This window comes from Mizuhopecten yessoensis, unplaced genomic scaffold (assembly GCF_002113885.1).
Source record: "Mizuhopecten yessoensis strain PY_sf001 unplaced genomic scaffold, ASM211388v2 scaffold6837, whole genome shotgun sequence".
Classification (NCBI taxonomy): Eukaryota; Metazoa; Mollusca; class Bivalvia; order Pectinida; family Pectinidae; genus Mizuhopecten; species Mizuhopecten yessoensis.
This window is the reverse complement of record NW_018406749.1, coordinates 26,879-42,819: the sequence shown is the minus strand read 5'-3', so window position 1 is coordinate 42,819 and position 15,941 is coordinate 26,879. Positions and strand designations below refer to the sequence as shown.

The following is a 15,941-nucleotide window of genomic DNA, read 5'->3' as shown; positions in this document are numbered from 1 at the left end:
GTCAGTAGCATACTAGGATCAAGGGCTACCAAGTTTGTTTAAATGTATGACCTTGAATCATATTCAAGGTCACAAGGAGCAAATATGTTTAAAATATTTCAACAACTTGTTCTGAATAACCAAAAGGCTCAGGATGTTGATATTTAGTTAGTAGCATATGCTGGGATCAAGGACTACTATGTTTGTTAAAGTGAATGACTTTGACTTATATTCAAGGTCACATGGGTCAAATTTGTTTAAAATCTTTAAACAACCTCTTATGAATAACCATGGGTGCCAGGATGTTTATACTTTGCAAGTTTCATCCTGAGATGAAAGGCTATACAATGTGTTCAACATAATGACTTTGTTCGACTTTCAATCACAGGGGTGAAATGTTTAAAAAAAACATTAACAGGGTCTTTTGAACGAATTTTAATCATAAATACTGATATTTTGCCTGTAGCTTTATTTCAGATCACTTTTAAGGTTACAAGTGTGAGTTTTATACCAGGTGAGCGATGCAGGCCCGTTGGGTCTCTTGTTATCTTTTGATGTGTTATGAAGACTATAACAATGCAAAGGTTTTTCCACAGAAAAGATTTTTGTGTCATTGGTCAACTTTTTGATTTCGGTAGGAGTCAAAATTCAAATGCACTATTTTGGGTAATAACATTTATTTGTAAAGCTTGTTCTCAAGTTCTGTGAGGTCTACATGTACAGTCTTGATATTTGATCTGCCAGATGTGAGATGGTTTGCTATCAGGTTAAAGAAAAATGACTTACCTTGATCAAAATCATATTATTTTTTAAAAGAAAATATTTCGAAAACAGTTAAATGCATTAACATTGTTATCTGGTATGACATGAAGGATGCTATGGGTCAATATGGATAAAAGTTTGAATGTGCCGTTTCAGAGTAAAATCTATGAAAAAGTTCATCTCAAGTTCAACTAAGTCTTGAGTCTTGATATTTGATCTGTATACATGTACATGCTCAAGAGATTGGCTATCAAATTCAAAAGTATCACCATGATCGACCTTGTTCAACCTTGATCAACTTTCACGGTCACATGGATCAAATTAAACATGTCAAAATAACCTCCTGTAAATAAGGAAGAGGCCTACAATTGTAGGTCCATAGTCTTTAGCAAGGAGCATTCGGAAAATTAAGGCCTTCAACATTGTTTCAATGAATGACCTTGATTTACATGAAATATGACTATATCAATGACTGCCAAAATCAGTCTTTAACTTTTTTGGCATGGTAGCAGGGCTTTCAGTACTTTGATTCATTTTAAATGGAAAACAAAGATTCTTTCAAAGCTCTCCGTTTCTATATAGAAGTTAAAGACCATGAGGATATAAAAAGTTTTGTGATCTAAGACCAAATCAGTCCAAATTATGGTAAAAAGCCTGTCAAGTTGTTTCAAACATTTTCTATGCTAGTTTAAGTTTGTTATCTAAAGGTATTCCTCAAAAAATGCTTGACAGATCTTTCTCAAATTTCACGCACAGATTCCCCTTGGTCTGTATACGTAGTTTTGCATGCTACATTTCGAGACTGATTAAAAAAGCATTGGCAGCTATGTTGGATTTTGACTGTTTACATGTGTTATTGCTATTTTTCAAGAAATGCTTGACAGCTCTTTTTCTTTGCGATTATATATTATAAGTACTTAAACTTTTTTGTTATTGTAGATTTGATGGATCTGATGAATTACATCAATCAGCCATGGAAGTATTCCTCGTCTGACAACTGACCACTGGTGTGAACTAGAACTTTGTTACTAAGAGAGTTCAAATACCGATCATTCTGACACTGGTGAACCCTTTTGTATAGTGAGAAAGGATGTGTAAGTTTGTTGGCCTTAAATGGGACACTTAAACAACTTGTTGTTTATAAAGAATCAACAACATTATTCTAATTCTTTTACACCATGGATAGAGAGCCCACCAGAACTTAAGCATTTTATTGACTTGGTCAGACCGCCGCAGGCATGGATGCATCTGTAATGCGGTATGCAGATGGTCGATATGGAGCCGTCCGTAACATCTATGAGGAGACAAACATTCGTCCTTTCTATATGTCACCTATGCACTACCAGTCTTACTTGACAGGACGAGGTCTGGATGAAGCTAACATGCACGGCATGGTCCCGCCACACATTGTTAACATGCCCCATAAGTGTAATAACTGTGGTGCTGCATTTGAACGTGCGGAACAGCTGAAAGAACACAACTGTCTTCAGGGAGGAGTAAAACACACTAATTACAGCATGTATGGTAATAAGAACATGGTGCCACCGGTTGTGCACCCTTCTCACAAGGAACATGGTAATGAGAATGTCTTGGACTCTTTGAAGGATCCAAGAAATATAGGAGATGTGGGAAAGTCATGCAACAACACTGTTCCCCATGAAAGGTGTCCAAGTGCTGCTGAATCCATCCGGGAACAACAGCATGGTGCTGGTCCAGGAAGAAGTGATTTCTGTTCGGATCATCTTAAGGAGAGTGTCCCCCTCCCAATTGAGCAGAAACCAACAACATGCAGTGCAGATATATGTGGTCACAACTATGGAACGGTGGAGTACTTGCGGGAGCAGCTTCGCATGCAGACAACAGTGAAACCTTTTATGTGTATCTTTTGTGGGTTGTGCTTCAATGGGACACATGTTAATGACCATAATTGTCGTCAGAGAACAGAAAAATCGAACACTAATGACCTGATGTTTGGAAGCACTGTGGAACAGTTAAGGGAACGCATAAGTATGCAGGTTATGATGAAACCATTTCTCTGCATCCTATGTGGAGACTATTTTGAGAGGACAGACAACATCAATGCCCATAATTGTGTTCCACATGCCACTGCTGCAATAGCCGCTGTCACTGCTGCTGCCACATCCGATACTACACCAAAGAAACCTGACACAGCTACAAAGACACAGGGTACAATGCCTAAAGAGAAGCCATATAAATGTTTGGAATGCAACAAGGATTTCAGTCGCAAGGATCACCTGAAGAAACACATGGGTATTCATGCAAAAGAGAGACCGTTCAAATGTGAAAGGTGTGAAAAAGATTTCACCAGAGCTGACCATCTCAAAGAACACATGTTTGTTCACACAGGAGAAAAGCCATACATGTGTGTTCTTTGCGGGAAGGGTTTTAAGAGATCTGACCATTTGAAGCTGCACAACTGTTCCCAGATCACAGAGAAGCCATTTAAGTGTGATTTGTGTCAGAAGAGCTTTGCCAGAGTGGACCATTTGAAAAAGCATGGCTGCATACATGGCCCAGAACGTGACCGCCCTTTTATCTGTGACATTTGTGGGAAGGGCTTCATAAGGATCGACCATTTGAAGAAACACAAACACACTCATTCAACTGAGAAGCCATTTAAGTGTTTTGTGTGTGGTAAGGGTTTCAACAGGTCGGATCACCTCAAGAAGCATACAGATACTCATTCATCAGAAAGACCATACAAATGTGAGATATGTGGGAAAGGCTTCAACAGGACTGATCACCTGAAAAAACACAAATATATTCATTCACCAGATAAACCATTCAACTGCGAGATTTGTGGGAAGGGGTTCAACAGATCAGATCATCTCAAAAAGCACAATTGTACACATACGATCAAGTCACCCAAAGATTCAGGATATCCATCCATGGTACTGCCAATCCCTCGAAATCCAGCCATGGTTGAACCATTGCCACAAAGTTCGGCTATATCAGAATCTTTGTCACGAAATGTTAGCCTAGATTCAATGTCCAGAAATACCACCATTGGGGAACCTATGGCTCGTAATGCGGCTATGGCCATTCCTGTAGCCCCAAAGGACTCATCTCAAGACACCAATGATGAAACTACAAGCCAAAAAGAATTTGGATCTGATAAGTCAACCGGTGACAAAAGTCAAAGTGCTGTCCAGAGTTCAGAACGACAATTTTCTCCGGATCCTTTTAAGTTTGAACATTCAGAACACAGACTTGTACAGAATCTCGTTGATGAAAATCTAAGAAAACTGTTTGCTGACAAGTCAATAATGGAACAATCTACCAGGAATGATACACCAAGTGGTCCAGCATTTCCACAATCTGGACAAATGAACATACAGCCAGGCCAAAGTATTTCAAGGTCAGCTCAGACAGTGCTGCAAGCTGGGCAGACATTCACTCAGTCAGGGCAGAATAGCACTCAAGCAGCTCAAACATACACCCAATCCAGTCAAAGTTTCTCACCATCAGGGCAAAACATATCAGATTCTGGACAGACTATTACACAATCTGGTCAAAGCATTAGTCACACTGGCCAAACATTTACACAATCTGGTCAAACATTCACGTCTGTAAGTATGTCACCGTCAGGCCAAAGTATGTCTCAGTCTGGACAAAGTATGACTCCTTCAGGGCAACATAATGTGACCCAGGCTGGACAGAATATGACACAATCTGGACAAACCATTGCACACTCTGGACTCAATTTTACACAATCTGGACAGAATATGTCTCCTGCAGGAAACCTCTTTTCACAGTCCGGGCATACGGGTATGCAAAATGGTTTCTATAACAACACTTCAGGATTGCATGCAGTGAAACCGTATGAATTTGACCACCGTAATGTGAACAATTGAACAGTTATGTAATACCATGTGCGATACATACACCTGCTGACAAATCAAACTATTGGTCAACATGGGCTGCATTTAAAATTCTGTTCAGTGCTCGACTGGTGTTGGTAGGTTTAGGGAGGATTCAGTATCATTTGTTTTCTCACTTGACCCAGAGGGAAATGTGAGCTTGTGCAATGGTGTGGCATCCGTTGTCTGTCCATCCATTCATCCTTAGAGAGTAATGTATTATACCAATGCATGGGGTTTGGGGGTTGTCATACTGAAAACAGATTATTTGATTTTTTCAAAAATAGAAATTATTTTCCAAATTAAATCCATATTGTCCTTGTTAGACCCCACATGAACATCCATGCCAAACATTAGGACAATAAGATGATCTGACTGAACTGTACACCACTGAAGAAACTTTAACGGAGAAAATGCACGAGAACAGTTTAGTACCCAAACACGTCCAAAATTTCCAAAAATAGAAAACTTTAAATCCTTTTCACAAGTTCCTCTCATAGCTCTAATTAACCTTTAAACAGACATTCCTGTCATAGTTCTGATCATGTAGATGTTGCTTTCATAAATTGATCAACGGCAAGCCTTGTTATTTTTCACATCATAATAAAAAAAAATACCTCTTGTTCTCTGCTTCAGGCAAATATGCTAACAGATTTTGATTGGAATAATGCTGTCATAAATTGGTCCTTAACATGAATTGCTGTTTTTTCTGGTTGATATTTTTTCACTGATTGTCTTAAACACCAAATAATTTTAAGCACATATTTGGTTAGTTAGAAATCTGAGATTGCTAGCTATTTTTGCTACTTGATCTCAAGTGATTGAAAATATTTCCTCTGCTTGACTATTTCAGATAACAAACTGGTGAGCGTTTAGGGTCCAGTGTGGATATTGTGCCATTTGTTTTGAGGAAGAGTCATATGTAGACAGTTATTATGTCATGTTGTCAAAACATTTTGTGCCAATTCTTTCTTTTATGAGTATAGACAACAGCTTTTGTTGTTAAATTTGTAACTTTGTTCATTTCTGTTAGAATAGTGCTAAAAAGGAAAACTACCTACTTTAATTTGATCAAAGTTTAAAGATCTAAATACAATGTATAACATATAACTTGCATGTTTACAAATATATACCAATGCTTTTACTGTAATATTCAAATCACCCTTTGTCTCTGGTCTGTCATGATCAGCGTCCATCAATCCGTCATTCCGTCCGCCTGTCCTTTTGTGTCAGCGTTATCTCTTTGTACTAGTAGAGGAATCTTTCTGGAAGGTTCCCCATGGTATTAAGTTACACATATCAAATCATGGATCAGAAATCAAAGATGGCTGACAAGTGGCCATCTCTAACTTTGAGGATTGAAGTTTGTCAGCTTTTTTTCTCATTAAGTACTTATTAGATCTTTCTCCAATTTCACATAAAGGTTTTCCATAGTATTTAGTTACGCATATCATAATATGGGACTGATAAAAAAACGAAGATGGCTGACGGGTGGCTATCTTGAATTTTGAGAGTTGAACTTTGTTAGAGCTTTTTCTCAGAGTATCTGAGGGATCTTTCTTGAATTTCACATGAAGATTATCTGTCGCCCTTAGTAATGCAAATTTAATTGTGGGACTGATCACAAAATCAAGATGGCTGACAGGTGGCAATCTTGAATTTTGAAAGTTTAAATTTATTGGCGCTTTTTCTAAGAAAGTCCTGGAAGGATCTTTCTTAAATTTGATATTAAAATTTACCAATGGTGCATTACAAATTCTTGCACTGATCGCAAAAACAACATGACTGACATGCTGCCATCTTGAATGTTGAGAGTTTAAGTTTGTTAGTGCTATTTCTCAGAAAGTACTGAAGGAATTCTTCTCAAATTTCATATGATGGTTTTCCATACTACTAAGCTATGAATGTTGAATTTTTTAACTGATCTGGAAACCAAAATGGCTGACAGGTAGCAATCTATAATTATGAGAGTTAAAGTTTGCACTATTAAGAAAGTACTGGAGGTAATTTTCTTGAATTTAACTATAAGTTTTTTAATGGTCTGTTCTTATGAATATGAAATTTTTGGACAGATCGAAAAAAAAAAAAGGATGGCCACCTGACAGCCATCTTGAATTTTTGACAATTCAATTTCGTTATTACTAATGTATGTTCCCATTGGTCCCCTTTTGGGAAAATACCCCTGGCCCTAATGATAATTCAACTGTCATTGGCAGCACTTCTAAGTTAATGTACAAAATTCCCATTTAGGATTTCTTTCATGGGACTGGGTAATAGTACCTGTTACGAAAATGAACAGCAAAGAGGTCTGACAAAGATCCATTCATGGTGGGGCACCAAGATCCTTCTAGGATCTCTTGTTGTATTAAGTTGTGTTAACTGTTTTTTTGATGTGTTGAAAAATCTTTGGCCATGCCAGTGTTGTAGGCATGGTTTGGAGCAACACATTTGGTAAGGTACTGTAACCTGTTTGTTGACAAGAGTGATACTGTAAGGAGATAGTTCCTTTTACGCATGCCAAGTTGTATATTAACATTTAAGTAACAGGCCTAGATTATGAATATATTTTCAGCTCATTTGGTGTGAGTTGCGTGTAAGCTTATGGTATAGGTTGGTATCAGGTGTCCGGTATTTATATTTTGCTTATTTTTAACTAATCACCATCAGAAGTGGGCTGTCATTCGTCCGTGGTTCATCAGTCCATCATTCCATCTATCCTTAAACAATTCTTGCCAGTGCTATTACTCAGAAATTACTGGAGGGATCTTGCTCAAATTTCATGTGGCAGTTCCCAATGGTCCTTCGTTATTATCAATTTTGGGTGTTATCAGACAGCTGTGATGGCCAACAGGCAGCCATCTTTAATTTTTAGAGTTTAAGTTTGCTAGCACTATTTCTTAGAAAGTAAGGGAGAGATCTTCCTCAAATGTGATAGGCAGGTTTCCCTTCGTCTATAACTGGGTAGGTTTACTTGTCAGACTGATTGGGAAAATGACCGAATTGTGTCCATCTTTTGACAGTAAATGTTTGTAATTATCTCTATTTCTCAAAAAAGTATCAGAACTAGAGGAATCTTCCTCAAATTTGTTATGTAAGTTCCTTTTGGTCTTTACTTGTGCATGTATTCTTTTGAGACTGATCACTTAATCAAAATGGCCGACAGATGGCTATCTCGGGGTTCAACAGTTAAGATTTGTTATCACTTTCGCAGAAAGCACTAAAGGGATTTTTATCAAATTTGATATGTTGGTTCTCCTTGAAGTATAGCTGTGCAAGTATACTTTTTAGACTGATTGGAGAAACAAAACGGATGATAGGTAACCATCTTGGATTCTGACAGTTCAGATTTGTTATTGCTATTTCACAGAAGTACTAGAGGGATCATTTTCAATTTTGATTTGTAAGGTCCCCTCCATCTGTAGTTGTGCATGTTTGTTTTTGAGACTGATCAGATCATCAAAAATGCTGACAGGGGGTCATTTTGAATTTTGACAGAAAGTACTGGAGGAATCTTTCTCAATCTTTACATGTACTGTATGTTTCCCTTGGTTCCTTGTTAAAAATACTCCTTAATGCCCTAATGAGAACTCATCCCTCATTGACAGCGCTTCTATTATGTAAGAATTACTTATTTTGGTAATTTTCGAATGGTTATGAAATTCTTAACATTTGCCATAGTAGCAAAATACATAAGACATTACAAAGTTTAAGTTAGTGTATAAGATTCCTGTTTAGTATTTCAAGCATGGGAATTGTAATAGTATCTTTCAGGAAAATGAACAGCAAAGAAGGTAAAATATCACCTTTTGTAAATTTGATCAATATTTTTTCATGGTGGATGCCAAGAACCTTCTAGGATTTGTTATTTTTGAATGTCAAAATTTTAGAACTCGAAAAGTACATATTTTGGGTCATGATATTTGGCAAGTACCTACCAGGGATGGAGAGCAATATAAAATTTCCTCAAATGAAGTACATGTACATATTTTTAAGATGGAAGGGGTTAAATGTAAGAAGTCTGGAGGGCTAAAACCATAATAACTCAGTATGTTATTAAGTGTGCATCATTTCTTAGGTTAGTGCTTGATTTAAAGGCTAACTTTAGGAGGTTAGCATATAGGCTAATATTTGATGGAAGGTTTTAAAATCTTTCAAGTTTCAAAAGACCAAGCATCCTGTGGTGAGGTTCTATTATCTTTCCTTTGTCAAGTCACAGGGGTCAAATGTGTTGAAATCTCTAATTCTAAAGATCTGTAAGGCCAGGAGTAACAACAAAATCACAGGGGTCAAATGTGTTAAATCTCTAATTCTAAAGATCTTTAAGGTCAGGAGTAACAACAAAGTCACAGGGGTCAAATGTGTTAAATCTCTAATTCTAAAGATCTGTAAGGCCAGGAGTAACAACAAAATCACAGGGGTCAAATGTGTTAAATCTCTAATTCTAAAGATATGTAAGGCCAGGAGTAACGATTAAGGGATAAAAATCAATAACATGTGTTCAAATAAATTACTTTCCCACTTTTAAGTCATATGGGTGAAATGTAATAAAAGTTGTAACACTCTTTCTGAAGATGGCATTAGATCTGCAATAATGATGTTGGCTTGTATCTTACTTTAGTGAAGTTCTATAAAGTTAAGGTCACAGGGGTCAAAATTTGTAAATAAACACAAATATAGGTAGCTTATACAGGCAGATACCATGCTATTACATGACTCATCTTGAAAATAATTGTTGATGTGTTCGTGGATAATTTACTCAGATGCTTCCAAATGTCAACTTGGCTGCGTTTATTTGTTGTTAATCATATCTCATGTACTAGTACATGTCTGTAGAATATGTAACATAATGTGTGCCAATTCATTTATTCTTGTTTTTATTAAATATTTACTTGCGCATGTATTCTTGGTCCAAGTATTAGAGTTATTGGTAACTTGCCATTTTAGTATTCCTGGTCCAACAAGGTGTTACATGATTTTATATTATCATTGTTGCTGATTCTTAGTGTTGCTGATATTATATTTTACCATTTGAAGGTTGTGTTATATGTGCATGTTGTGCTTCAGTTTTTATATCTTTTTTTCAATACACTAGATTTCATAGCATTGTATTAAGTCGAAGACTAGATGTACATTACTGTATACTTGTCTGAAAGGTTTAAAATTTTAAAAAAATGTTAATATTATTTCTAAAGAACCTCCCCTTTAATTGTTGAAGCTTAATTTATAGACAATCATCTGATGATGATGGGCTATTCAATTCAGCCTTTGTCCGTGTTCCCTGGTCTGTTCTAAAACAAATCTTGTTATCTTTATTTCTCATGAAGTACTGGAGAGGTCATGCTCAAATTTTATCTGTAGGCTCCCCTTGGTTCCTAGTTGTGCATAATTACTTTAGAGACTGTTCGGATATAAAAATGGCTGACAGATGACCATCTTGAATTTTCACAGTTAAGTTTTAGTATTTCTTTTCTCAGAAAATATTGGTGGGATCTTTATCCCTTCTCATGTATGCTTTCCTTATGTGAAAAATACCCCTGGCCCTAATGATAATTCACTCCTCTTGGACAGCTCTTCTAAATATGTAAGGATTACAAATCAGCATTTTGCATATAAAGTTACGAAATTTTTATACAAATCACATGGCATTACAAAGTTTAAGTTAATGTACAAGATTCCCGTTTAGGGTTTCCATCATGGGACTGGGTATAAGTACCTGTTAAGGAAATGGACAGCAAAGATATCATCTTTTGTAGATCTGATTAAGATCCTTCCATGATGGGCGCCAAGAGCCCCCTCAGATATCTTGTAAACAATCTCTCATAGTGATAGGTAATTTTGATCACATCCAATTAGTTTGTAAAATCCTGAATGAGAATGTGAAGTTTTGGTAATAGTATTGGTTATAAGTTGTGCATGATTAAATTTGAAACTGCTTCGGAGAACAGACAGCCATCTTACATTTTTACATTTTAAAGTTTGTTATCACTATTTCTTTAGAAATACTGGAGGGATCTTCATAAAGTCTAAGGGGGATATTTTTCAAACAACACAAGTCCATTTCCCTTGGTCCTTAGTTGTGCATGTCTAGTTCTAGAGCGAGGCTGTCATCTTTGAATTTGACATTTGTCATAGCACAGAAAATGCTGGAGGGATCTTTCTCTACGTCTCTATCTGGCACCCTCTTGGTTCTTGCTAGCATGACTATGAATCCGACAGGTACGAGAAAGTAGGAAAAAAATATGATTTTACTGTGGGGGATGCACAGGACTAAATAGGATTTTACTGTGGGTGATGCACAGGACTAAATAGGATTTTACTGTGGGTGATGCACAGGACTAAATAGGATTTTACTGTTGGTGATGCACAGGACTAAATAGGATTTTACTGTTGGTGATGCACAGGACTAAATAGGATTTTACTGTGAGGGATGCACAGGAATAAATAGGATTTTACTGTGGGTGATGCAGAGGACTAAATAGGATTTTACTGTGAGGGATGCACAGGACTAAATAGGATTTTACTGTTGGTGATGCACAGGGCTAAATAGGATTTTACTGTGAGGGATGCACAGGACTACATAGGATTTTACTGTGGGTGATGAACAGGACTCAATAGGATTTTACTGTGGGGGATGCACAGGACTAAATAGGATTTTACTGTGGGGGATGCCAAGTTCTCATCCTGTCCTTGTTTACTGCCATATTGTTTTTTGCTTTACTTTCCAGATTGTTTTTCCATAAAATGGCATTCTGCTGTTCACAAGTCTTCCAGTAAGTTAGTGGTATTGTTCGTCCCTGTTTGAACTTGTAATTTGTTTGAATCACAACAGATTTGGTTGTTCACCAAATCAACACATGATTGTCAGATGAGTAATACCTTGATAAATTGTTGGTAACCCAGAAAATTGGTTTGTGTGAGAAAGACCTATCCTACTATACACTTGTACAGTGAATACATATCTGATATACAGGGTTATTGTGTCATTGAGTTTAGTGCATGCGTTTTATGAATATACTGAGTATGTATACATTTTGTTTACTTTCCTTTATTTGTGTTCATTTTGCAAGACCGAGCTGAAGCTTCTGGTCTTATGCCGGAATAGGCAAATATTACAGAAGTTGAGTTTTTCATTGATTTTATTTTCATTCACTATCCTTATCATTGTTCGTGTAAATGCTATTATTTTAGTGTGCCATATTTAGTTATTCATTCAATTAAACCATCAACCTTTTGATCTATCAAACTTGATTTATTTTCTTGGATTTTGAGAATGACCCAAACTTAATAACTCTTACATTTACCTTATTTTAGCTCTGTGGCATTATGTTACCTTATTTTAGCTCTGTGGCAACCCGATATGTTAACAAATCCTTTGATATAACATATTTCATTATATGACAGGCTGAGGGTTGGGAGAATTATTGTAAAAGCCAAATTGAATATGCACGCTACTTTATGTATCATATGTTTTACCCATGTGTCTGTTTACGCTGCTATGAGACCCAAGCTATTCCCCCGCATTTCATCCAAATTGATTTTGCACATCATGAAATGGGATCTCACAGTTAAATTATAAATTGATATGGTCAGGTTTTTTTCTCTCCGGTTCATTTTAACCTTATAAAACAATTTGATAGAAAAATTATGGGAAAGGAAGAACTTCTATGAAATCCCATTTGAAAGAGCTTTTGTTGAACCTCGCAGCTCAAATATTAAAATTGATATAATTTATAATGAAATTAACGCAGTATCCCTGATAAGCCACAAAAACAATTTCCCTTTTACAAAGATATTGTAGGCCATGATGGTGTGTTATGAGGTGGTCTTGTTTACACTGAGGCATGTTTTTACATGAAGGGTTGCATTGCCACACAGCTCTATGAAAAAAATACCTAATGAACGTCTCATTTAAAAACAAGTCCATTTACTACTAGTAAACTATGCATAAGACGTCAACATGAATCGGATTTAGGGGCAGGGACGACAGGAGTGTAAAAGGATGTAAGAATTGTCAAATTAAGATGAATTACAGTCACAATTTAAAAAATAAGAAAGAAAGTTAAGCATGTTACTGTAATTTGGTTGTGGTGAATTGTTGGTAGCATTAAGCATTGGATACGTTTTTTGTCATGTTATACACTAGTGTTGTTATATTATGTATTTGCCATGAAGCCCTTCTCATTGTATATATCATGTGGGCGGAGCAACGTTCTTGCATTGCATTGCATGTTGAATCTCTAGTCAGTTTTAGTTTGAACCCTGTCCCCGTGTTATCTTACCCTGCAACCTGGTTTGTTGTCCCATTTTTCAAAAAGAAAAAAAAAACATAAATGTCTCTTACAGTCTTTAATAATTCAAATGTGTATTCATAGCGTTTGTGCAACAGATTTACTCCATGTTACGTTTTGAAAACATGTTTGAAGCATAAATTTGTGCTTTCATAAAGGTTGAGATTAGGTAGTCCTTACACATCTCGCACAACACAGGCTAACTTCAGTTTTGAGGGTATAATTAAGCTGTCAGCTCAGCTCTTTGGTATACTTTCATACAAGCTCTCAACGCCACTCGATATGATTGGTTTTCATTACCTTGAAGTGTATGACAGAAATACCAGAATGGTCTCTGATTCGGAAACATTTACAGCTGAATAATTTTGGTTGAAGTGTCAGAACTTGAGGTTTCATTTTTTCACATTTAAGCTGATGTTAGTGTGGAAGTGTGTAATATGCGCAAGCTGTTACATACTGACATGCGTTACTTTTACTTGAAGTTTTAATGCTACTATAATATATAATAGTAATGAAAATATTGAAAATGTTTGATGATTGATTTTCCATACAAATTACATTTTCCACTTTAAATCTAGATAGACTCAAAATAACAAAAACAAATATAAAACAAATTGTTTAACTATTAGATGAAGTATAGTCAGTCTGAGAGCTTTTGGAAATAAAATCCATACCTGGTTACCATAGACATATAGATATACACCATATGGAAACCAGATTCATAGTTACCAAAGACTTAATCTACACGCAGTAACAACAGACTTACCAGAACTTAACAATGCTTTATTGAAGACGTGTTGACTTATATCTTTTTAATTTATTTACTGTTGATGTAAAATGCTTTTGAGGTTCACACTCTTGAGTATCTCTGGTTAAATTATAGAAAACTGATAACTAATGGTAACACTGTAGGAGTTACAAAGAACTTGTTCACAATGTATGAGTAGCACTACCATCTGTATATCTGATTCACATTCACTGGATTGCTAGTTACTGTTTAATAACTGAAAATGAAATCCTGAAAGTTTTGTTCAGTATCTATAAAGAAGATTGTATTAGACATACGAAGCATGTCCATTGTTTTATATAAACGTTGCATTTACATCCAGTTTACTATAATGAGGAGGGGTCCTGTAACTGGTCGAGGACACTCCCTGATGTAACAGTATAGGCAAACTGATTACGAAACATCACGAAATTGCTTTTTATCAAAATTATGAACTAACTTCAGCTCTGTTGATATGTATTGACTTTTATGAATGAATTGTTATTCAAAACAAAGTGCATTTCCTTTGAAGGCAATGTTCAAAAACGATTTTTGTGATATTGTTTATTGAAATTAATTTTAGATTGGAAAAAAATAATGCAAACGATTTTCCATTGTATTGTTTCTATTATAAACAAAAGCTGGACTTTTATGGGTGTTAGGACCAGGGCAATGTTTGTGCCGTGTTAGACGCATGCTTTTATACCATGTACCTACATATATACCAAATGTTACAATAAAAAGTGTGTATTTAGCTATCAACTTGTTTTTTCTACTTATTATTGTCATTATTGCTCACCTTTTCAAAATATATTGAAAATTTAGTTAAGTAGATCTTTCTCAAATAACTTATATAAGCTCTGCTTAATCGTTTGAAGTGCATGTTTCATTTTGAGACTAATAGGGAAAACAAGATGGCAATGTGCCGGGGTCAAAGGTTACAATAAGCAATTAATGGTGAACAAAATTTGTTTGTTTTTAGGTCACCTGGGTGATGATATTTGGCCAGTAGCATGCTAGGGTAAAGGGCTATCAAGTTTGTTCAAATGAATGACCTTCACCCATATTCAAGGTCACAGGGTCAAATATGTGAAAAACATCAAACAACTTCTTCTGAATAACCAAAATGCACAGGTCGATGATATTTGGCAAGTAGCATACTGAGATGAAGGGCTACAAAGTTTGTTCAAATGCATGACCTTCACCAATATTCAAGGTCACAGGGGTCAAATATGTTAAAACGTTTAAACAACTTCTCAATAACCAAAATGCCCAGGGTGATGATATTTAGTCAGTAGCACACTAGGATCAAGGGCTACCAAGTTTGTTTAAATGGATGACCTTGAATCATATTCAAGGTCACAAGGAGCAAATATGTTCAAAATATTTAAACAACTTGTTCTGAATAACCAAAAGGCTCAGGATGTTGATATTTAGTCAGTAGCATGCTGGGATCAAGGACTACTATGTTTGTTAAAGTGAATGACTTTGACTTATATTCAAGGTCACAGGGGTCAAATTTGCTTAAAATCTTTAAACGATCTCTTCTGAATAACCATGAATCCCAGGATGTTGATACTTTGCAAGTTGCATCCTGAGATGAAAGGCTATAAAATTTGTTCAACATGATGACTTAATTTGCCTGTAGCTTTATTTTAGATCACTTTTAAGGTTACAAGTGTGAGATTTATACCAGGTGAGCGATGCAGGCCCATTGGGCCTCTTGTTCAATATGACATACTGTGGCATCCGTCGTCCATCTGTATGTCAACAATTTCTTCAAATATCTTCTCCTTTTAAACCACTGATTGGAATTTAACTGAATTTGACTGGAAGCATCCCTAGCTAGGTGGTAGGGTTTCAAAATTGTACAAATGATGAGGCTGACCTCCAAGGGGGGCTAAAAGGGGTCGATTTGGCTATATTGCTAAAACAATACACTTCTTTTCTAGAACTATGTATTGAATATCAATCATATATGGTTGAAAGCATTCATGGGAGGTAGGGATTCAAAATTGTACACTTGGAGGGACTGAAACCCCCCCCCAGGGGTCTGAGGAACAGTGCAAAAAAGGGTTATTTGGGTTTTTTGCTTTAAGCGACTTCTTTCGGTTTGGTTTGGTGTTACTAGGTTTACCATCCTAACAGCTATGGTAATTTAGGTTTGGTTTGGTGTTCCTAGGTTTACCATCCTAACAGCTATGGTAATTTAGGTTTGGTTTGGTGTTACTAGGTTTACCATCCTAACAGCTATGGTAATTTAGG

At 36.1% G+C, this 15,941-nt stretch overlaps 1 protein-coding gene across 1 annotated transcript in view; it reads left to right on the top strand.

The window, feature by feature from the left end:
• The window catches only part of LOC110452716 (zinc finger protein 45-like), a 21,474-nt gene extending 7,040 nt beyond the window's left edge, over window positions 1-14,434 (top strand). Inside the window, exon 2 of the mRNA XM_021501365.1 lies at window positions 1,681-14,434. Within this exon, the coding sequence (XP_021357040.1) occupies window positions 1,980-4,616 (2,637 nt within the window). The 5' untranslated portion in view covers window positions 1,681-1,979 and the 3' untranslated portion in view covers window positions 4,617-14,434. The remainder of the gene's footprint in view (window positions 1-1,680) is intronic.
• Window positions 14,435-15,941: the final 1,507 nt, after the last annotated feature.